Raw genomic sequence first — 22,600 nt, forward strand, 5'->3', positions numbered from 1 at the left:
TAAAAAAAGAAAAAAGACTTACAGCAGAGATAATTAAAGTGTTCACTGTGTGCAGTGAGTGTGTGTGTGTGTGTGTGTGTGTGTGTAATGAGGTGCTGTGACTGGGCCATTTCTGAGTGCTTCAGCCATTTTTCACCCTGAAAATCGGATTATGTTAGCAGTGAAAGAGGCAGTCTACAGACTATGCCCTTACTGCCAAGAACCCACCATCATGAATTATTAGCAATTTGTCTGGGAGCTGTTAGTACAGCTACAAACCTGATATCACTTTAGTGTCAGGCTCTTTCTCAGGCTTAATGCTTCCTGTTGGCATTCACACCCCCCTTGCCAGGAGGTGGGGGTGTGAGGAGGGCAGCCCCTTCCCCTTTCCAGAACATCCCCCCGCCTTCACCCATCTCACAGGTTGCCCTGTCGGCCCCACCCTGACCCTTCTGTCAAAGTGGGTGACGTAATGAGGCGTGATGGAGCGAAGGAGAAGGCCGAGGATGGACGCACCCGAGCCTGAGCCACTCGACCCTTCCTTAAATTGAAAAGCCAGGCATGCTGGAGCAGTGCGTTCTGGGCAAAGATCTGACCTCGGGAATATTCCCGACCCGTCATGGGGCCACGTAACTTCAATGTGAGGCAATGTCCATTGCACACTCCATCCTTTTTGGGGGCTGAGGAGACCCCAACCTCTCCCAGGTGCCCATGGGACAAGGCTCCAGAGAATCAGGAGGTGGTGGAGGTGGCTTATCTGACCTGAAATATGGATCTCTTGTGCTTCCCCTGATCTCTGAGGGTCTCCACTGCGGGATGATGGGTTAGTAGAAGATGCTTTCTGCATTCATGCATGAGTGGGGGTGAGAGGAGGAAGGATGCAGTTCTGCCTATGACGCAGCCATTTCTAGACAGAGCTGAGCCACCTAAGGAGTAGACCATTTTCCAGCCAACATTTCCTACTGGAAAGCCACAGTGCTGAGGAGGGACCCAGACCTGCAGGACACCTGCATGTGCTCCCACTTCTACAGAAAGCCTCTGTCACCTTCCCCGGGCCCAGGCCCTCAGAGCTCCCTGTGGAGGCCAACCAGCAGATCTTTACAACTAACCAGACGCTGGACAATCGGATATTGATCATCACCACTATGTGCCCTAGGCTTGAGCGATCTTAGCATGCCAGACCGGGGAACAGGCCTAGGGGGTCATCCGGTCACTCTCTTGTCCTTGCACATAACAAAACCAAGACACAGAGAAGTCAAGACACAGCTAGTTAGGGGCAGAGCCAGGATGTGAAACCAAGTCTAACTCCCAGATTGGTGTTCCTTCTGCTCCATCCTGCTGCCACCCTAGCATCGGGCCACACCAGGGGAAGAAGGAGACGCACACAGAGTGTAAGAAACCTAACCTCTTCAGGTCCACACCAGGTACTTACTCCTAACTCCAGATGGTAGTCTCTCTGCTTGCAGCATCCACGTGAATGAAATCACAACCGAGGGTTTCCCTGGTGAGATATTTTAAATAAATAAATGCCTGGTTGTTTGAGCCCACTGTGACTTCTGACTCAAGTGCTTCTTAACCAGAAGGTGACACAAGATGATCACTAAGGCTCTCATTTAACACACCTTTGCTTTAGAGGTTCTGCTTTTCCTGTGCCAGCCTGTAGTGTTGGTGAGAGGTACCCTGTAATTACTGGCTTCTCCCCTGGGTAAGCACGCCACTTAGACAATCTGATTGATGGACTGATTCTGAGGAGAAAAGGGGAAATGGCCACATAGAGTACCTTTCTCTCTTTATATAATGGCCCAAAGAGAAGTCACGCCGAGCATAATTGTTAACCCAGGACAAATGAAGAAGGCACGCTGGCTTCCCTGACAGACCCTGACTTTTTCTGTGAAGCTAAACAGAGGAGGGAGATGGGGTTCATGGACAATAGGAAGGTGAATGATTCCAGCAGGCTTATCAAGGTGGCTCTGAAATAGCAAAGACTGGTCCCCAGCACCCGGGAAGGTGATCGTTTCAGGGCAGTTATGTTCCAGGAAGACCTTTTGTTGTTCTGAAATGGGTCACACTCAAACAGGATCTCTGGAAGCTGATTTCCATGTGGCCCTTCATGATAAAATGCCTTGGAGAAGGCTGCTGGTCAGCCTCAGCTCTGTGTACGGTGACAGCAACGACATGCAGCCCTGGGCAGGAGTGCTGAGAGGGAAGGGGCCACGGCCACTGCCGGGAAGGATGTTGGCTGGAGCTTAATCAACTTCTATTCACAAAAATATCCCAGCAGGGAAAAAAATACCTCTTTGGTTAATTTGTTCCCCTCAACCTTATTTTAAAACCCCAAACGAGCGAGCAGGTATGGTGCCCTCTGTTCTCATTAATAAAAAAGAAATGATCACAGCACTTGAAATGCCTTAAGAAAAGTACCATATAAATAGAGAGTACTTTATAGATACGATGCCAAGTATCTTCCCGGGAGCCGGGGGGTAAGATTTCTTTATGTATTATACAAACGGGAGAGACACTTCCAGGAGCAAGGCTCTTGCTCAATGTCCAGAACAGAACGAAGAAGGCAAGAGGAGAGTTCTAAGGATGATTGAGGTGGTGAATGTTGGAGTACAATGTAGCACATGAGCCCAAAGAGGATTTACTTCATATCTGCCTGGTAGATTTTTAGAAATGCAGTTTTATAAAGATACTTAAACGGTGGGTGCTAAAAGTGCAGGTGAAATCCTGAGTTGCCAAGATGAATGCCATTTTCAGCTTCTTCATCCAGAGAAATGATCAGCTGAGCAGAAAATGGTAGGAGAGTGCAAGGGGGACGAGCAGACTCGGAGCTTGGTGTGTGAGGTCAAGAAAAAAGTAAACCCAAAGGATATGAATCAATTTATTCTCTTTTCGTTCTCCGTATACTGTTACTTCCCCTTTACTGTCTCATCAAATATTCATTTTCAAGGGCTTGATTCTACTTTATCTCTCTTTCTTTTGTAGTCTGGGCTAGTGAGTCAGAGTTTTCAAAGAAATGAGACTCGGAATCAATTATTTGGCTTAATTAGGTTGTATTCATCACGGAGTGGTTCTGTAACCGAGTGCCGGCACCTCCCTGCCTCCCTGCACCCACCCTCAACTCCAGCCACCTTCTGGTCAGGGTAGCTTCAGTTTGCGAGTTATGGGAAGAATTAGCTTTCTGAGCTGGTGCAACATGAGGACTCACCGGCTCCACCCATCATCATTTAGAATCAGAGTTTCCTAGAAAAGCAGAGATGCTAGGAGCCTGCCCCCTCATTCACCAACCAGGAAACTGGGGCAATGAGTTGCCTGAAGCCCTGCAGCCCATCAGGGGCCTCTTAGCCTTACATGTTCCTGCCCTTAGATCATCCTGAACATTTTAGTATACTTATTCTACTCTTAAATATCTCCAAGGTATTTATGTGTGTTTGTGGCGGGGGTGGGCAGACAGGGGCCCAGCACTCTCCCTTGGTTGAATCAACCTTGCATTCAGTGAGGTGCCAAGTGTGGTCCCCAGGTCATTATAGTTCTATCCAGTGCTGCCTCCCATGGAAGCAGAGGCTGGGTCGTGAGTACCTCACCCACTCCTGCAAAGGGAACCTTCTGGCCTCCATCACTCAAGCTTCACAGCTGTGGCAAAATCAAGACAACCACAAGCTAGAAACATGAAGCCTCAGATGAACAGGAACTTTGTGTCCCTGCCTTATTTCTCCATGCTAGCCTCGAAGGCACTCCTAGCTCAGTAGGTAAACAACTGGTCCTGGCTCCTGGAGTCCTCTCTCTCCCACAGCCCTCAGTCTCTCACAGTGCTGGAAGCAGGTAGAAACAGGCCTGTCCACATCAAGAAGAAAAGGGAGAGCAGGCAAGTCCTCTGGGTTTGCTGCCCACACCTTTCCTGTGTCCCAGAGCCTGAAGAAAAGATTACAGTTGACCCTTGAACAACACAGGGATTAGGGGTGCTGACCCTCCACACAGTCAAAGATCCCATATAACTTTGGACTCCCCCAAAACTTAACTACTAATGACCTACTGTCGACCAGAAGCCTTACCAATAGTATAAACTGCCAATTAACACATAGTTTGTATGGTATAGGAATTCTATACTGTATTCTTACAATACAGTAAGCTAGAGAAAAAATGTTATTAAAAAAGTCATGAGGGAGAGAGAAATACATTCATAGTGTAGTACTGTTTTTATTTACAAAGATCCACACATAAGTGGACCCACACAATTCAAACCATGGTGTTCAGAGGTCAACTGTACACTGTTTTTGAGGTGACAGCTTTTAAGGTGAGGGGCCATGTGGTATAATGACTAAAGCTTTATTTTCATTAGTAGATTTTCTAATTTTATGCTCTAGACTTCCTAGGCTTGAAGCCTCGGATGAACAAACAACCACCTTGCCTTTTAGGATATAAATTGGGGTATGAGATACTCAAAATGAGGTTTAAAGCTTGCCTGGCTACCCCCATATCCCAACCCATTTGAGAAAAAGGAGGCCTGGGAGCCATGGGATGATAAATTGTAGGATGTCACATTGATGGAGTTTGGTGGAGGGAGAACCAGCTGTAAATATCACTGGAAGGGACATTTTCTTTGCAGTTGAGAGGAATGACTGGCTCAAAATTATACAGCAAGTCCGAGGGGGCCAAGCTTGGAACCCGAGCCTCAGGACCCTGGGCAGTGCTCCATCTGCTCTACCTCTCTTGGGGTCAGGTCAGAAAGCGGGACGCCTTGAAGCCATACTCTCCAACAACGGGAGAACTCACGTTTGCGGCAGCAGGCTCTTGTCTCCGGCCATCCGCTTGGAGGCAATGAAGGACAGCCTTGGGACTGCCTGGCTAGAGCCTCAGGGAACACAGTGGTTCGACATGGGTAGAATTTCTTGTCAAGTTCTGGTCTCACCCTCTTGGGGCTTCCCCCTAAGGACAGACATGGCCTGGGGGCTCTGTGAAAGCGTCCTGGGCCTGCCACAGTGGAGCTGCGGGGAAGGCTACCTCCGAGTTTTAATTTTCCATTTAGAACTCAATGTCGCTTTCAATATGCTCAACATTGGAGGCTCTTCCATCAGGCAGCTTCCCACTGTCCTCTTCCATCTCCTTCCTGCCCATTATGCCCTGGATGAGAAGCACGTAGCCCCTGCACACCCCGTGGGGCAGGACCCACGAAGGCCAGGTCGCACAGCTGCTGACTGCCATTCTCCAGCCCACGTGGCCATGCAGCAAACATGCTGTGGGCCAAGCACGACCTCACCCACCTCTTTGAAGGATTTCTTTACCTCCACCAAGGAGTGCCAGTGTGCGATGGGCTTCCGCGGGTAGGCCAGCATCTCATTCCAGTGGTCCCGGCCCAGGCCTTCAGCGTTGATCCCCACGCGGCACACTCCTATGATCTCGTTGTGGCCCACTCTGAGAGAGAAACAAAGGGCCTGGCGCTGGTGACCAGACGCGCTGTCAGAAAGGGAGGTCCTGGGGGCTGGGAGTCTGCCCGGCAGGTCTAACTCGGAGTGCTGAACTCTGAAAATAGATGCTTGGCAGGACTGCAGAGTGCCAGTGGCAGTGAAACCTGGCGCAGCCTCCTTGGGTGGACACTGGCACCAGGCAGATGAGAAAAAGGTTATAAACTGCTTTGGAATCTCAGGAAATGGTGGGCAGATGGCCTGACTTTAGGGAATGGTAGAATTTAAGTCTCTTCCTTATTTGACTCAGCTAGCACATCACGCCCTTGCTTGAGACATCGGCGTTTGGAAATAAATTACCCTATTCTCAGCACCATTTCTCCATACCCCCAGTAGCTAGAATGTGATTTATTGACTCAGCAAGAACATCAGTCATCACCCAAATATGTTCAGCGAGCACCTACTATGCCCGAGAACTTGTGCTAAAAAATCCTGGATGAAGGCTTTTCTGCATGGGTTTTTTTTTTTTTTTTTTTTTTTTTTTTTTTTTTTTTTTGTGGCTGGGGTGGTTAGAAAACACTTTTTTAAAAAAAGATTTATTTATTTATTCATGATAGACATGGAGAGAGAGAGAGAATGAGAGAGAGAGAGAGAGAGAGGCAGAGACACAGGAGGAGGGAAAAGCAGGCTCCATGCCCGGAGCCCGATGTGGGACTTGATCCCGGGACTCCAGGATCGCGCCCTGGGCCAAAGGCAGGTGCTAAACTGCTGAGCCACTCAGGGATCCCCTAGAAAACATTTTTGAGCCTGCCTTGCCAGGAGAGAGGATTTGGGTAAGTGGAAGAGAAGAAAGACATCCAAGGGAGGGGAAATTAATTTGGATAATTATGCTGGGTCCAGATTCTAGGAGGCCTTGAGGAACCAGGAGAAGGGCCTGGGTAATGGGAACCAGTGATGGTTCTTGAGAAGGGCAGGTCCCAGAAAAAAGTGGTCTTTGAGGAAGGTGTGCCTTTCATGTGTTGGCTGGCTCGAGTCAGGGAGTGATGAAGGCAGGGGTCAGCTGGGAGGCTACACGGCCATCCCTGAGTGGGAATGGTAACAGCCTCAGAAATGGAGAGGATCCATGATGGGACTTGCAGCTAGAGGGAGGAATAGGACCCAGCAGGGGTGAATTCAGGGACACTGATGGGTGGGTTGGTCCCTGATGGAAATGTGCCTCCTGGAAAGCAAAACTTGAGCTTCTGCTCAGGGGAATCTATTCTCTTCCTCATACTTCGGCACTCTTCCTGAGTGGAGCCAGATTTGAGGCCAATGGGCTCCCGGGCCCTGAATCACAAGATCTGAGGTCAGGAAGCCCATCCTGCATTGACATGGGAGGTGAGATGCAGGGAATTGTGGCCCTCTGGGCCCCACACCTACCGATCATAATCCATGACGGAGATGAGCAGGCTGACTTGATCCATGTTCTCTGGGGGAATATCAAAGATGATGGCTTCATTGTAGACAGGATTAAGAGTGTTCTTCTTGATGGTTGTTTTTTTCTTTTTCAGTCTCCGCCCATCACAAAGCAGGGACACTTTGACATATGGATCTGTGCCAGTGGGGGTGATGGGAAGGGAAGGGAGCATGTTAACCAGATGTCCTTAAACATCATTTGCAACAGAGGGATGGAAGCCACAGACCTATTGTAGCTCATCCGATGGTATCGGTGGGTTGTTAAGATAATTAAACCACCTTGTATTTATGTAGCACACCTGTCTCTGAGGACACCTCGTGCTTAATAAACACAGAGTCTTTAGCGACCTCAGGATTATTGGGAGAGTGCCTAATGGACTTGCATTAATGGCCTCAAGTCAGACAGGACACCTGCCCATAGGTATGCGGTTCATGGCCCTAAATCCCCACTCCATGACAGCTGGCTGGCTCCAAAGGGTGATGAAGCTGAACAAGTCACACTCTTCCTTTCACCTACTTGGAGGCCTTTTCTCTGGGGGTTTGTCATCATTATTAACCAAAGGATAAGGGGGGTAAAAATAGAAGCCCATGACACCCAAGGAGTAGCAGTGTGTCAGAGTAAATGAACAGCGACAATCACAGCACTGTTCATGTCCTCCCTACCTGACAACGGGATTATGGGTCTCATTGTCCCAACAAGCTCATTTCCAGCTGGCATCAAGAAGAGCCCTGCTCTCTCCTTCCCCGGAAGCTATTTCCTGCCCACTTCTGGGCAAAGGAGGAGGAGGGAGCTATGGTGGGGGCCGTGAGTAAGGCGGCTTCTGAGATTCAGGGCAGCCGGCTGACATTTCATTTCTCAGTGGGATCTTGGATCCTCTCCATCCCCAGAGGAGATGTCTTTTTACTGAACTTCCACGTGTCTCCCATCCCTGTCTCTTCTTTAGTTTTCTGAATAGGTATTTTGTGGTCATCCTTCTACCCTGAAATTTTCCACTCATCCAAGTGAAGTGACATCCATTGTATCTCATAGCACAGGTGTCTTAGACACCATCATAATTGTTATTTATGCTGCATAGCTGAAGAAATGGGAGGGCGACTTGCAGGTAATAACAGCTTTTGAGACACTGATGTACAGAGATACCTGCTTGCCCAAAAGCCAGGGTTCACAGGATCTGTTAGGAGGCGGGGGCCGAGCGGCCGCTGCCTGACGCCTTGATGCACAGGCATGTGGTTCTATCTCCTGAGCACCTGAGCACCCATCAGGCCCTTATACTCCCTGAGCATCGATCAGGTGGCAGCTGAGGCACCCAGCTATGGGGAAGCTAGGGAGGACTCCGACACGTGATCAGAAACTCCAAGCCTTGAAGGCATTTCTGCAGACTCTCAAAGGAGCTGCCGACTAACTAATGTGACAGACAGGGCAGCTATGCCTTAACCACAGGGGCACTTGGGTTTACGAGGGACCTGGGGAGACCGTGATTAAACAGCAGGTGTTTCATCAACCTGCTGTCTCCAACGACCCATTTGGAAGGGCCCTTTCTCGGAGGTGTTTTCAGTAAAAAGGAAGGCAGAGTTCCTAGAACCTCTGTGAGGCAACTTCTCTGGTTGTCTGTGGGCTCCCTTCTCTATGGATATGCCCAGGGCAGGGTTCAAGTCCAAGCAGTCAGATGGGTAAAGCTTACTCCAAGACCCATCACTAACACAGCCACTTCTCCATAAGGTGTACACTGCCCTGGAAAGTGCCTTCGGACTTGTGGCTGCTCAAGTGCTGCCCCATTGCCTGCCATGCCCATCTCCATGCACTTTCACAGCACAGCAGAGTCCCATGTCACTAGGCTTGGAAAAATATGGCAGAGCCAATTGTCCCGGAGGCCACTAGGCAAATGCCTTGTTACTGACTGGGAAATTCTCAGCTTCCTTCTCCAACTCTGTTTACTCCTACGAGGCATATCCATTTATAAAATTCAGTGGGTGTATCTCCCTTGAAGAAACCATCCATCTTGTGATTGTCCAAGAGGCAAAGCAGAGAGATGCCTATTCCTTAGGATTCTCTAGAGCAAAAAGTTGGTGGCTTCCAGTGGGATGCTGGCTCTACGTGACCTTGGAGGTTGTTTCCTCTCTAACAGCCTATGATGTTCTAGGTAGCTGAGAGAGGGAGCATAAAGGCAGGTGGTGCATTTCAGCCCCATTGCCATGAGAGCCATCATAGCCCAGCATTTAGTATGTGTCGGGCATTGTGTTGAGATTTATATACATTGTGTCATTTAAACTTCCCACCAATGCTGTAAAATATCTATCATCATCATCATCATCCCCTTTTATAGGTAGGGAAATTGAGGCTGGAGAGATTCAGGAACTTGCTTCAGATTTGAACCTAGGTCTTTCTGACTCCAAAATTTACATTTTAAACCACTAGACTCAAATCAGTACAGACCAGATGTGGTGGAGATGGGTGGTTTTACTTACTCACCACCCTTGTTGTGTCCTGATCCTTCTGATTATTTTGTGTTATGTCATCGTTCCAGTGGATGGGCTTAAAGAATTGATGCATGACTAGTTAAATTGAGGAGAATAGGAAGACCCTCGGGTTTGGGGGGTCAATGTTATAGAAATCAAGAAGAGGCAACAAGCTCCATTCACTCCCTACTTTGGCCTAATATCCAAGCAGTCTGGGCTGAAGGCAACCTCAAACTCATCCTCACAAACAGGAGATCTAGTTTGAGAGGCCCCTAGCACACATGCCCCCACTGTTTCGCCCTCTGACAAGGCTCCTCATGCTGTCAATTCATTCATCCATTCATTCAAAACATATTTATTCAATGCATATTGTGCTGCATGCACTATTCCAGATATTTGCTTAGATCTGTGGACCAAACAGAAATCCCCAACAAAAAGAGGACCCCTGAATTTCCAGAATCAAGTGGAGATTTAATAGTAGATTCCAAACCCAGGTAGAAAAGAGGGTCAATTGCAAGAGGGAGATTAGAATTTAGCATGAGAAAAATCTCTTTCCCCCAACCCTCTGATGTGGAACAGCCGTTATGATTACCTCAGTGGCTTTGCCATAAGCTCCCTCTCTAGCACATCAATTTAATTACACCAGAGAAGATAGTGTGGGGACTTAGGCAGCAAAATCCTATTTCCCTCAGCAGCCTTGAGAGTCCTCAGTGAATTTCTGTCCCTGGCATGCACTTATTTTGGATATTAAAATGAAATCTACATTGCCTGTATTTTTGGAGGAAGCCAACTTGCTGGGGCCTGAGAGCTTTGCACACGTCGGAAGAGGCTCTTTAAGCTCTTCCTCATATCCCCCCAAAGTGCAGTGGGAGCTTCAGTGGAAGGAGAGGACTTAGGGTGGGCACTATCTTGGGGAGCATCTGGCCTGGAAGATGTGAGTGTTGCACAGAGACAGTGGGGGCTGGGTCAGAGGCTCCAAGGGACTCAAAGGGACAACAAATACACATTACTTCAGCTCTTTCCAGCTACCTTTCCCAAAAATCTCATTTTTCAAGGTCTAATACCTCCTCATCTTCCAACTATACTAGGTTGCACCTGGGCCCGGGTAGTTGCAGCTGGACCATCCCTTCTTTACGATAACTGTGATGACACTAAGGAATTTTCCAGGAAAAGAAATAATTAATGAATAAAAGATCGGCACCTCTGGAGTAGTTTTATGCTGGAAATCTGATTCCTCAGAAAAGCCTCTTGGGTGATGGGTCGAGGGAAACAGGCCTTTTCCTATGTCTGCAACTCCGAGTGCAACCCAGACTATTCTGCACATCTGCTCTTTGGGAGACTTCATCCCATTTCTCTTCGTGGGCTAATGTGAGCTGATAGGGAGGAAGGAGGCTCCTGGGACTCAAGTTACCCCTCTGTTGTATCAAAACTCAAATAGCTTCTCTGACAGCTTAGAGAATCATGGAAAAGGATCAGTCTGTGCAGCGGCCCCCAAGCAAGCATGTCCTCGGTTGCTAGAATAGGATTTCTCGTTCCTGCTGTATTTAGCAGCATTCCTGGTGCCGAGGTCGGAGCTGGGAGCCCTGCAGGAAAAACTCAAATACAAATGTGCTTTGCTTTGCTGTGGCTTTGCTCCCTTGACTGGGCCTGCAGGGCTGCCGTTGGGCTGTGCGGAGCTACAAACATTTACACAAACTTGACAAAACCCTCGAAAGTGCCGGGGCCTCATGTAACGAGAAAGCTTCCTTATTTTTTTTCCTCCTATGTGTTTACTTCTTATTCTCTCTCTCCTTTGAGGGAAAATGATAGTAGCAGCTAATATCTACTGAGTGTTTATTACGTGGCACAACAGTAAGCACTTACATGCACTAACTCATTTATCCGTTAAAGCAACCTGCCAAAGTTTTTTGGTTTTGGTTTTGTTTCTTTCAGGTTAGAAAATTCAAAGCATTACACAGCAAGGAATTGGCAGAGCTGGAATTGGAATCCAGAGCTGGTGCTCCTCTTCTGAGAATACTGACAGTTCTTTCCCCTCCTCTCTAAACTCTTTCCAAGTCCTAATGTCTGGGTGGCTGGAAGACCACATGGCAGGCCACCTGGGGAGGAGAGGTACCTGAATAGCCTGTGATGTCCATCGCCTTGAGGTTCCGACATTTGATCACTGTGAGGGTGAGCCTGCCTGCTGTGGGCAGGTAGCACAAGGAGAACATGATCTCTCCCAGGTCCACGCTTTCCTGCAAAGAAGCAGACGAGAGGGCAGATGAGGGGCATACAGCTCTCAGGGCCGCTGCTGCCAGCCACTCGGGTGCCCAGGAGAACATTCTTTGAGGCAGAGTACCAGGTCTTCTGGACCCAAGGGTCTGGCCTTCATGCTGGGAGTAACTGGGAATAAAAGACAATGATAACAATATTGCCTCTTCATAGAATTGCTCCTTCTCAACTCTGCTCAGATTCTGGTCCTGGTCCCCGCCACCCTGCTTTGTCCTGACCTGTCCTACATGTGCGTCTCGGTTGCAGCCTCCAGACCCAGCCCTGTTCCCCTCCAGCTCACCCATGGTCCCTTGACTCCACATCCCAGCCCCTTGCCTGTCTGTGGTCATGACAGTGTCCCGGCAAGACACGCTCGGGCCATCCGGGGCTCTCTCCCAGCAGGGCTGCATCCAGTCCTCAGCTCAGCTCTTCCTCACCAGCCCCTCTGGCCAGCAGCTTCCTCACCTCTCTGGAAGCCCACCCAGTTGCCTAACTTCCAGGCCTCTGCATGAAAGCACAAGCAATCGTGTCGTCGCTCAGGCCATGCTGCCCACCAAGATGTATGCTCCCCACCCCCAGTTTGTGCAGGTCCTGGATTCACCTCGTCTTTTTCCCTCAAATGTGATCATTCTTCAAAAACGACCCTGGCAGAGAGTATGTACTCTGCTGCCTCTCCTGCCCCTGGCAGGTCCCAATCCCAGGAAGTTTCTCAGTAACAGGGAAGAGGAAAACTTCAAAGAGGATAAGCATGTCTGTCTGTCAAGTTAAGCAGCACTTTGCTGGGCTGCTTCCTCACTTGATGAAGGAGGATGCTGTTGCTGCGAAACCTCCCCCAAGCTCTGAGGCTGGTCTGGTGCTCCCCAACCCTGGGGGGAAAGATGGGGGCAGGGTTTGGGGTGGCTCTGATTTCAGATGGAGCTCTTTGCTCATTTCATTCATTCATTCAGCCAGTCAATCAACAAATGTTCACTGAGCACCTGCTGGGTGCCAGGTGTTGTTCTGGGTGCTAGAGATATGGGAAAGGACAACACACATTCACACACGCGCATGCGCGTGCGCCTCTACAGAGCTTCCATTTTACTTGGACAAGAAAAAAAGGTCAAAAGTTAGATGATAAAAAGTATTGAGGAGAAAAATGCAAGGCAGGACAAGGGGATGTGTTATGCTCACAGGGGATGCCATAGATATTGACATTTTAGACAGGCTGGCCAGGGAAGGCCTCCCTGAGAAGGCAACGTGTGAGAAAGAGAGCAGTCAAGGGTGACACCAAAGTTTTTGTCCCTACTCCACACAAAGAACTTCCTTCCCTGGGGACTCCTAGAGACACCTAACACCTGGCCCCAACTGGAGAAGAATCCAAGACTCTTCCATCCCCTTCCAGAGCAGGTGGTCCCAGTGCTCTCCTCTGGGCGGGACTGGTACCCGCCCTTGCCCTAGCAAAAGATCCAGCCTTGGTCTTTATACTCACCCCCACAGTTAAACCCCAGAGTAGCGGCAGGTGAACCATACCAGGGCCCCAGGAGGGGTTCTGGCCACAGAGCCAGTGAGCTGAGACCCACACCCCTGAGCTCTTATGCTCGCAGCCACCTGTAGGGCAGGGAATACCGTCCTTCTTCCCTCCACTTCACAGATAGGAGGAGCTCAGCGTTCAAACACAGGTCTAAGGCTCTGCCCAGGCTTACATAGCTGGTGGGAGACACAGCTGGATTCCCAGCTCTTAGGAGAACACTCCTCGCACATGCTCTGTCTTGGAGCACCTTCCACACACCCAGGCAGCACCTGAAAGTAACCCTGGCTCCTCTAGACCTTACACCACACAACTTCCTACATTTGCTCATGTATCTGCCAATTCACATTTACTGAGAACCTGTTAGAGGCGTCATGCTTTGTGGAGAGTATATAGTCCCCCCTCAACACACACACAGTCCAGTGGGGCACACCCATAAAAAGGAGATGCCAGGATCCCCATCTCCCACAGGAGTGTCTCCTGTTTCCCTAGTCCCTTAGTCCAAGGAGGGAGACACAGGAAGCGACCCTGTGGCATATTGTTGAGGGAGGGTGACCTTCCTCTTATGCAGGGGTCCCCAGTGTACCTGGCTGAAGGTTCCATCTCTGAGGCACCGAGATACAAGGAATGGGGGCAGGGTGGCTCCCTTCATTTCTCTCATAACCGTCCCAGGTTCATTCCTGCCCAAAGTTAGAGAAACCTTTCAGACTCAACGACAGCAAGAAGAACTAATGCTCTTGTGTGTGCACCAGGTGCCAAGTCTTTGGTCAAAAGATCTCAGTGAGTCTTACCATAGCCCTATAAGGCATGTGCTCTTACTGTCTCCACTGCAAACAGGAGGAAAGGACTGTTTGGTGAAGCTAAGTAGCTCGCCCAAGTTGAGTAACTTGAGTGAACAGTGCCCTGGTGCCAATTTATACAGATCAAGGCTGCTGCTCAAACACCCCCGGTGGCTCCCCTTGTTCAGCTTCTGGAATCGAGATCCATCTTCTTAGCTTGTACTGAGGTCTCATCTTACTTCCTCACCTAATTATTTCTCTCCATTCCTCTATGTCAATCCTCTGCTCCACAGGCTGATGTAGCTTTGGTCCCTTTTGCAAGAATGTTCCTCTTCTTGTCTTTGCGTAGACAGTCCTATGCATCCTGCAGGTGTCCTCACCCAGGGTCCAGCCCACAGACAGCATCTCTCTCCTATGCCCCTGCAGCACCTTCTGCCCCTGAGCCACTAGGGGTTTCCAAGTCCCCCCTCTGCTGCTGCCATGCCCTCCCACTAGCATCTGGTGACTGGAAGCCCCTTTGGGGCTAGGCTTTGCTTTATACCTACTCGTGCTCCAGAGGTGGTCAACCATCAGAGAAGCACCCGTAGAAGTACATGGCTGTATCTTTAGCCAGGAGAGCCCTGGAAGGAGTGGTTCTCAATATCAGTGTTGCCATCAAGGTAGGGTCTGGGAAGGAATCCTGTGGCCCCTCTGAGGAGAGCAGTTTCCCCTCCATTATCATCCTACAATGCAGAGTGGCACTTTTAAGGGCTGTCTTATTTGGGGGGGCATCCGAGTTGATTTGTTTATGAACTTAGGAGACTTGCTTGGTGTTTGGAGGATCTCTTGGGGTAAATGGAATCATGTGCAGCTCTATGAACTGCTCTCAAGGATGGTTCCCTCCAGGGGAGCCCCGAACCGGCAGGACCCCCTCTTTTCTGCAAGGGAGCCCTTTCTTGACATGACAGTGGCAGCTGGGCAGCATGAAGGCGCTGAGTCTTTAGGGTGGTTAGCGGACCCCCCTACCTCCACCCTGGTCCCTGCTCCTGACTGTAAACTCCTTTCTCCATCCATGGTAAAGGGAATGGGCCAAGATCTACCCATGACTTGCAGGCAGAGAGAAAATAGGAGCCAAGGGGCCCGAAGCTGGACCCAGGACCTTCTGCCGTGGGTGACTGGGCCTCACTGGGCCTGACCACAAGTTGGCTGCCCTTGGCTCAGTGGATCGAGGGGACATTTACCCTTGTACATGCAGGCAGCGGAGGACTGGCTTATTTGATAAAGAAAAAAAAAAAAGAGGTTATTTTTGAGTAAATAGAGGGACCAGGGGTTGAGCAAACAGAGTCAGCATCTCCTGGCAGCCACCTCCTTCTCTGGAAAGCTGGGCCTCAGCTCCAGCCCCGTGGGTGGCCTTGACAGGTCCTTGCTCTGCCCCACCCACCCCCTTTCTTAGGAGGTTTTGGCCCCAGATCCTAGACTCATTGCCAGCCTTTTATCCTCATTAGTGATGCTTGAAACTTTGGCTTTAATAAAACCAGGGTGACCAGGGGCTGCAGAACTACCCACACATTATTGCTTTCATCTTCACTTGCTGTCAGGGGAGGCCGCCTTAGGGCCCCTGGTTAGTAATGAGCTCCCCAGTGATGGAGAGGTCACCTCTGTCCAGAAATCGGCAGAGGCCAACTTGGCCCTCTTGACCACTAACCTACAGGCCGATGGGGGCAGATCTGGGACCAGTGGCAGTTGGCTTTATGTCCTGAGTGGTGTTTGGAGGGGGCAGACCTGCTGCCAGGGAAGGAAGAGCCAGGGTGCTGGCTCCTGGAAAAGCCTGTCCTTAGGTGCAAGCTGTCCACCTAACTTCAGCACTCTCCCCCTGCCTATAGTGCCCAGGTGTCTGGGCAGTAATATTCTTAAGTCCCATCCACTGCCTACCATTGCTCATGCTGGTTCCCCAGTAGGCTGTCTGCAACAGCTCACTGAGGCATTTCCATCTCTTTGATGCACTCACATAGCCCTAAGCAGAGAAGAGAATTCTGATCTGTGGGCTGCCCAGGAAAAAGCAGTGAATTGCAAGTCAGGAGACTTGGGCTTTAGTCCTCCAGTCACCAACCAGCCACAAGAACTTGGGCACATCATTTCACATCTCTGGGCTTCAGTCTGTAATATGAGAGGATCGTCCTGCCAGCCATAAAAACCATAAAAACCAGGTCCCTTCCTGCCAACCATAAAAAACAAGGATTCACACTGGAAAACCTACCACCCACATCTCTAGTTGAGATGGCCTCTGGATGCCTGACTGCTATCTATTGCCCGCCTCAAGGAATCTAGCAACTTCATCTTGAAATCCAAATCCTCTTACTCCTTCAGTCCCCGCTGCCCCCACATGTTTTATTTTTCTCCACAGCTAGCCTTCTTCTCTTCCTCCCAGATAGGCAATGAGTGGCGTCAATGCTCCACATCTGTCTTGGGAATCCAGGCTGAGCAAAGCAAGAATTGTACTTCCCCATCTCTTAGAGAACACTTCATGTCTCTTAATCATTAAGTGGCTTGTCTGAATCTCTCCTCATCAGCAGAGAAGCATCCGCTGCACTTTCAGAAAGGCCACGGGAGACCTAAAAAGATCTCTGAAACACGGGGCAGGAAGTGCTGTTAAGCTACCCTAGGGCAGGGGGGCCTGGAACAGAGACAGGGTGGAAGCCAATCTGGCTCCAATGGGTAGAAAAACATCCAGTGAGCAATCCCTCTGTGAAGGCTTGAGGCTTGGAATCAGGGGTAGAGCTGAGTCAGATATGGGGGCTGGCACTTGGGGCTGGGTATGTGCCCCCAAAGTACCACAGACCACCCTCTTCCATAGCACAGGCCACCACCATCACTTTCCTGTTGCTTGTGGGGATTATTTGATAAATGCTGTGTTCTCCTGAGATTGTGAGCTCTTTGAGGGTAGGGATGGGGTCTGGTATCATTCATCATCATACCTGTCATGTCTTGGCCAGTGCCTGATCCATAGTAAAAGCTCAGTAAATACTGGTTGATGAGCGAAAAGTTGAGAATAGGGATTTGGTATCAGGCAGCTCTGGGTTCAAGCTCCAGCTCTGATGTTTATTTATGAGCAGTGCAACTTATTTAGCCTTTCATAGTGTTGGCTTCCTAATCTGTAAAATGGGGCTAACAGTATCTACTTCTTAGGGTTTGTTGTTAGGATTAAGTGAAGTCATTTGTATAAAGTGTTTGGCATAGTGCCTGGCACAGAGTAGGCTCTCAGAAAGCACTAGAGCTATTATAATGATTACTTTATAATTACAAATATTATAAAGGCCTCACAGTTTAGGGACAGGGGAGAGAAAAGCATAGAAGGAAGTAATACATTGGTCTGATCAGTGCTTTAAGAGAGGCGTGGGGAAGATGTGGGGGAGTGGAGGAGGGAATAACCAAGTGCCCGGGTTTGCAGGGTAGGCTTCCCAGAAGGAAGGTGATATTCTATAGAGTCCAGCAAGGTGAGCAAAGGGAGTTTGCTAGCAGAGGAAAACAAGTGAGGACCTTCTAGGTAGAGGGAGGGGACACGAGAGGTTCTGTGTGTTAGAAGGTGAGAAGCAGGGTGGGGATTGAAACTGTTCAGGGCAGGCTTGGAATGGGGCAGGGACCTCCCTGGCTGCCTCATGGCCCCCACTGAGGAGTCTGCCCTGGGACCTGCCCCACCCAGTTCACAGTGTCACACCTTCCACTCAGACACCCACACCGGAGACCAATTTCATGGATGTCATTCATTTGTTACCCACCTACTAAAGGTTCGTGAATATGGGGAGACAGTGATGACAAGACAGACAAGGTCCCAGCAATCCAGGAGCCTGTATTCCAGGGAGGGAAGACAAAAATAAACTAAGGAAGAGAGTATCCAAGGGCAGTGAATGAACTGGGGACATGACAGGGGGGTGGGGAGGGCGGCAGGTAACATGTTAGAGTGGTCAGGAAGGTGGTGGCCTGAAAGAAGGAGGGGGTGGCCAGCCACCGAAAGAGGGAGGGGGTGGCCAGCCACCAGGAAGAAGAGGAGACAGCGAAGCAAGCCCTGGGCCTGGAAACATGCAGGTTTGGGGCAGTGAGAGGTGGCCACTGAGCTGGAGAGCCTGGGGGACCAGAACAGCACAGGACAAGGGGTCAGGAGCCATGGGAGGCAGGGCCAGATGTCAGAGATCTTGAAAGATGTTTGCATTTTATTCCCTGTGTGAAGCAGAGACCTCAGCAGGCTTGTGGAGAACAGAGAGCAGGGGGGCGAGGAAACCCGAATGGGCCAGTTCCTGCACCCCTCACAGACTCCACACCTAGCCAGGCGAGCTGCTGTGCCTTCCAAGTGTCCCCCCACCTCCAGCCCCGACCCTGGGGCCTCTCTTCCCCTCCCCTCTGCACAATCTTAGCTCTGACCTGCATCACTCTGGCCTGGACCTCGGCGCTTTCTGATCTCCCCTCCCTGCCTATTCCCTCTGACCTACCCTCCTTGCTGTAGATAGGGGGGCTGTTCTTCTGCTCCGAATCCTACAATGGCTCCCCATTTCAAATCCAGTTTGTAGATAGAAAACCTCTTCTTCATCCAGAAGTGCAAATATATAACAACAGATAAAAAGAGGCTCAGGGACAGGGCCTGTAGGACTCCTACCTTGAACCTCTCTGCCCACCTCCTTGAGCTGCCAGGAGTCAGCCAGAGAATCAATATAGGATCAAGCCACACTCAAGTTTCTTCGTGGCTTTTTTTCCAGCCATCCTACTTTGGGAGCCCTACTGCGGGCCATTCTGTCCTTAGCTTCTAAACATAGTAAGCTGGATAGTCTTCACCTAAGTCTGCGAGATGGGCACTGGTACTGTCCCTGTTCTCTATATGGGGACACTGAAGCACAGCAAGGCCGTGCAACTGGCCCGGGACACACAGCAAATGGCAGAGCTGAGGCAGGAACCCAGGCTCCTGGTTCTGATGCCCACAGCTTTGGCAACCACACCGTCCTCCTCCCTAGGACCCCCTACTTCCCCAAATGCTCCAGGTTCTCTCACATCTCCGTGCCTTGGCCCTGTTCTGGCCACTGCCTGAAAGAATCTGTCCCTACCGCTGACCACACGCATCTTTCCAGGCCAGGTGCTCTCTTCCCTCCTCCGGGGTGCCTACTCTCACTCCCCTGGTGTGACTTGGGAGTCCCCGCCAGCCTTGCTTCTGAAGATCCTGTCACAAATGCCTTGAAGCCAAGGGGGGTGTTTTGAAGACACAACCAGGAGGTCCTAGTGATCTGCTGGATGATGGGGCTGCAGAGGAGGACAGACTGACACCCTGTCCGCCCAGCACCCCCAGGGCTGGCTCCACTCCCTGCTGGGAGTGGATCCGAGGGGGGCGGGTGTTCTTCTTCCCTGGCTGCCACCAGGGCTCCCACTGTGAGTGCTGCCAGGTGGGGAGGGACTGAGGGTGGGCTGGATCCCTCCTCACCCCTCCTCTTGCCTGGGCTCCTGGGCTCCTGGGCTCTGGGGAACTTGCCAGGGGTGGCGGGGGAGGAAAGGGGGAGGCTGAGGTGGAGGGCTGACGGCTGCTGTGATGCTTGCACTCCCTGCGGGGTTCCATCCATCCCTGAGTTCCATCCCTGCCTGCTCTCTCAAGTGCCTTCTGCCCCAAGGGCTTTGCAGCCCTATGAATAAACGATCTGATGGGATAGAGGTGCCTTGAATGAAGTCAGTGGACTCCAGCTGCAGCCTGTGGTACAGACGGAGAGCCCTGGATGGCCCCCGGGGAAGCAGGAGGGAGTGGGTGAGATCCCCGGGCTGGGCTGGCTCACTGGGACCTTCAAGAGATTAAAGCCCATCAGCGGGAGGCAAAGGTTTCTGTAACTGAGCATCTTCAGGGAAACAGATGGTTTTATTTAGGAAACTTTTTCTCAGCCTCTCCTCCATGAACCTGCCCTCGAAAAGAGGTTTAGTGTTTCACAGGCACCATTACTTTTGGGCAAATATCCGTGAGTCAGAATCACACCGGGAGGTGCAGATCTCATCTTAATGACTCTTTAAAAGGTGGGTGGAGAGGGAGAGGGGTTTCGAGGGGGTGGAAGGAGCTTGAGGAGATGAGAGTTTGGGAAAGTTCTGAAAGAGATGGAGTTGATGCCTGGTCAGGCTAGAATGTCTGCTCCATGGGTGCTTGTCCATGGAAGATCAGGGGGCCAGGGACTCTGCTCTGGTCCTCCACTGGCGTTTCATTAATGACAGAGAGGAATAAATGGCACATTAATGAAGTTAACGATGAGAATCTGTCTTCATTTCTTGCCTCCAGTTGTCCTGCTGTGCGGCTGTCAAACAGCTGTCAGTCTCCCCAGGGAGAGGACAGGCATCTCCATCTCATCTCCACAGTGAGTGATCCAGTGATCTGACCTCTGCCCCAGAGCAGGGTGGTGGCGGGGGGGGGGGGGGGGGGGGGGGGCTCTTAGCAGGAGGGAAGATGCCCAGGTGCCAGGGAGATGATCTCCTGGGGCAGCGGAGGGGCATTTCTGCAAACAGGTGCCCTGGGGGATGCCAGACTGGCAGAGCTTTGGTCAGGGCCACAGGCACATGCTTGAACGGCCAGTGACGGGGGCTCTAGCTTCCTTGTTTCTTTGCTGACCTGAGGGTTTAGGTCTTCCCCCACCTCCTGCTCCAACACAAGACAATCCCTTGGTCTTACTATGGTGTGGCTATTCGGTGAAGAGGCGCTTTGTAGCCTTTCCCATAGTTGACCATCCTACTCTGGAGCACCCACTTCCTTCAGGCCTCCTCCCACCTGTCTGGCTTCTCCCTCCCAGTTTCTGCTCCATCCTCCTCCCATCCTGCCTCTAAACAGTGGAATTCTAAACACTCATTCTCTCTCTCTCTCTGCTCATCCATAATGTTAAAGCCCACTTTCATTCTCAGGACTCCCAAATTTATGGCCCCTCTCAGACCTCTCTTCTAGACTCCAGACGCATATATCCAACACGAAGTCTCAATGTGGACATCTCACAGAAATCTAAAAATCTCTCAGATGTGTAAAGGTGAACTTTGATCTGCCATGTACATCCTCCCCTAGTTTTGCCCAACTTGGGAAATGGTCCCTCCATCCACCCAGTTACTCGAGCCAGAAATGAGACATTAATGTTGATGCCCGCCTTTCTCTCTCTTTTTTATGTAGTTCATCACCAACCCCGTCAATTCCACCTCCAAATTCAGTCTCAAGCCTGCCCACTTCTCTCCCTCTCTAGTACCACACAGAGGGCAAAACCATCTCTCACCTGCCCACTTACAACCACCTCCTAATGGACCTCTCCGCTTCCCTGTGTTCACCTGTCCCACTTTCCACATGGCAGCCAGAGTCCTCTTTCAAAATTCTAAAGTGAAGCACGTCACTCTTCTGCTTAAAACCCTCCAGTGGTGTCCCCTTGCACTAGGAATAAAATCCAAAACACTTACCAAGACCTACAGGGCCCTAACTGATTAGGATCCAAATCTTCACTCTCACCCTCCCACAGCAACAGAAGAGTTCTGGGGTGCCCTGCTCCCAGGACTCCGCAATCTGGCTCTCTCCGTTTAACCATTCTTTCCCCAACTCTTCACATGGCAGGTGTCCACTCACCCTTCAGGTCACTTCCTCCAAGGCCACCCCCTGCTCTGGACTGTGTGTTCCCAAGGGATAGGGACTGGGTCCGTCTCACCAGGAGGGAGACTTGGGTGAAGTAAACCAGGTGCCCAGAGTACAAAAGGGAAGGAGGCCCTCACTCTCAGGTTCATGCATGCCTCTAAGAGTGAGGACCTCCTTACATTTTGCCCCCTAGTTACCTTGTCTCCCTTACCCTAGTCCTGGCTCTATATTTTACTCACCACTATATTCCTAGGACTGAGCACTGTGCCTGGAATATAACACGTGCTTAGCAAATAATCATTGAATGAATGAACAACTTAGCTTTGTGGTCTGCACCTGGTCAAGAAGGTGGTGGAAAGGGTTGGTGACAGGTGTAGACCTTGGTTAACCTCAGTCTCTAGTCTATCCAGGAGTGTCCCCCTGAGGAATGAGATGGTTTCAGGGTTGAGCCACATAAGATGTTCCTTGGGGTGTGGTCTGAAACTCTCCTGTACTGGCCCTTCCTTGGGGGAGGTAGAGGTTGGATTCTTGAGCTGTGCTCAAGACATACTAAGTCAGAATCTCCAAAGGTGGGGTGTGAATGATTGAGAAGATCCCCAGGTGATTCTTGTGTATCAGCAGTTTATAGCATGAGGGGATTCTGTGGCCACCCTGGATCAGACCCTAGTAGAACCACAGTGACATGGAACATCCTCAGGGAACATAAGCAAAGTCATTCAATATCAATGCCACCAAAAAAGTTGGGATGATGGAAGGGCCTCTTCCCTTTTGTTGGGTGCACACAAGGGTTCTGATGGATCAAAGCCATGCAAGGTCCTCCTGGAGCGGCATACTCACTCGAGCTCTTCACCTTTTCTCTACATACCACATGTACACTGGATAGCTACATTTTATCAAGAAGGCACCTGTCCCAAATTTAGAGGGTTTAAGCAGCCCGGGGAGGGTTTTAAAGATGTCTGATGTTAGTCTGTAAATACCCCTATTGCAGTAGTTTTCCAAGTGTGTTTCCCTGACCAGCAGCATCCACACCACTTGGAAGTTGCCAGAAATGCAGATTATTGGGCCCCACCCTCACCAAGGTGAGGACCACTGCCGTTTCCAGTTAGAAGAACCAATTGAGCATGCACACTCTGGCCAGGATTTTGAAGTTTCTTCTACTTCTTTTAACCTACTTATTTTGGTG

General features: G+C 50.4%; 1 protein-coding gene and 1 long non-coding RNA gene across 8 annotated transcripts in view; one reads left to right on the plus strand and one right to left on the minus strand.

The window, feature by feature from the left end:
• The window catches only part of LOC111090674, a 33,717-nt gene extending 22,019 nt beyond the window's left edge, over positions 1–11,698 (plus strand). For both annotated transcript variants that reach the window (XR_005372604.1, XR_005372605.1), the window contains exon 3: positions 11,226–11,698. This is a non-coding gene — a long non-coding RNA (uncharacterized LOC111090674). The remainder of the gene's footprint in view (positions 1–11,225) is intronic.
• Positions 1–22,600, minus strand: part of SYT6 (synaptotagmin 6) — a 64,666-nt gene that overhangs the window by 6,370 nt on the left and 35,696 nt on the right. For 2 of the 6 annotated variants that reach the window (XM_038561826.1, XM_038561822.1), the window contains exons 4-6: positions 11,407–11,527; positions 6,801–6,972; positions 5,241–5,391 (exon numbers count right to left, since the gene is read on the minus strand). In XM_038561826.1, the coding sequence (XP_038417754.1) occupies positions 5,241–5,391; positions 6,801–6,972; positions 11,407–11,527 (444 nt within the window). Of the gene's footprint in view, positions 1–1,411; positions 1,481–5,240; positions 5,392–6,800; positions 6,973–11,406; positions 11,528–22,600 lie in introns of all 6 variants that reach the window. The other 4 variants (XM_038561823.1, XM_038561824.1, XR_005372603.1 and 1 more) reach the window with 3 other exon arrangements.

The sequence above is a fragment of the Canis lupus genome, chromosome 17 (genome assembly GCF_011100685.1).
Source record: "Canis lupus familiaris isolate Mischka breed German Shepherd chromosome 17, alternate assembly UU_Cfam_GSD_1.0, whole genome shotgun sequence".
Lineage (NCBI taxonomy): Eukaryota > Metazoa > Chordata > Mammalia > Carnivora > Canidae > Canis > Canis lupus.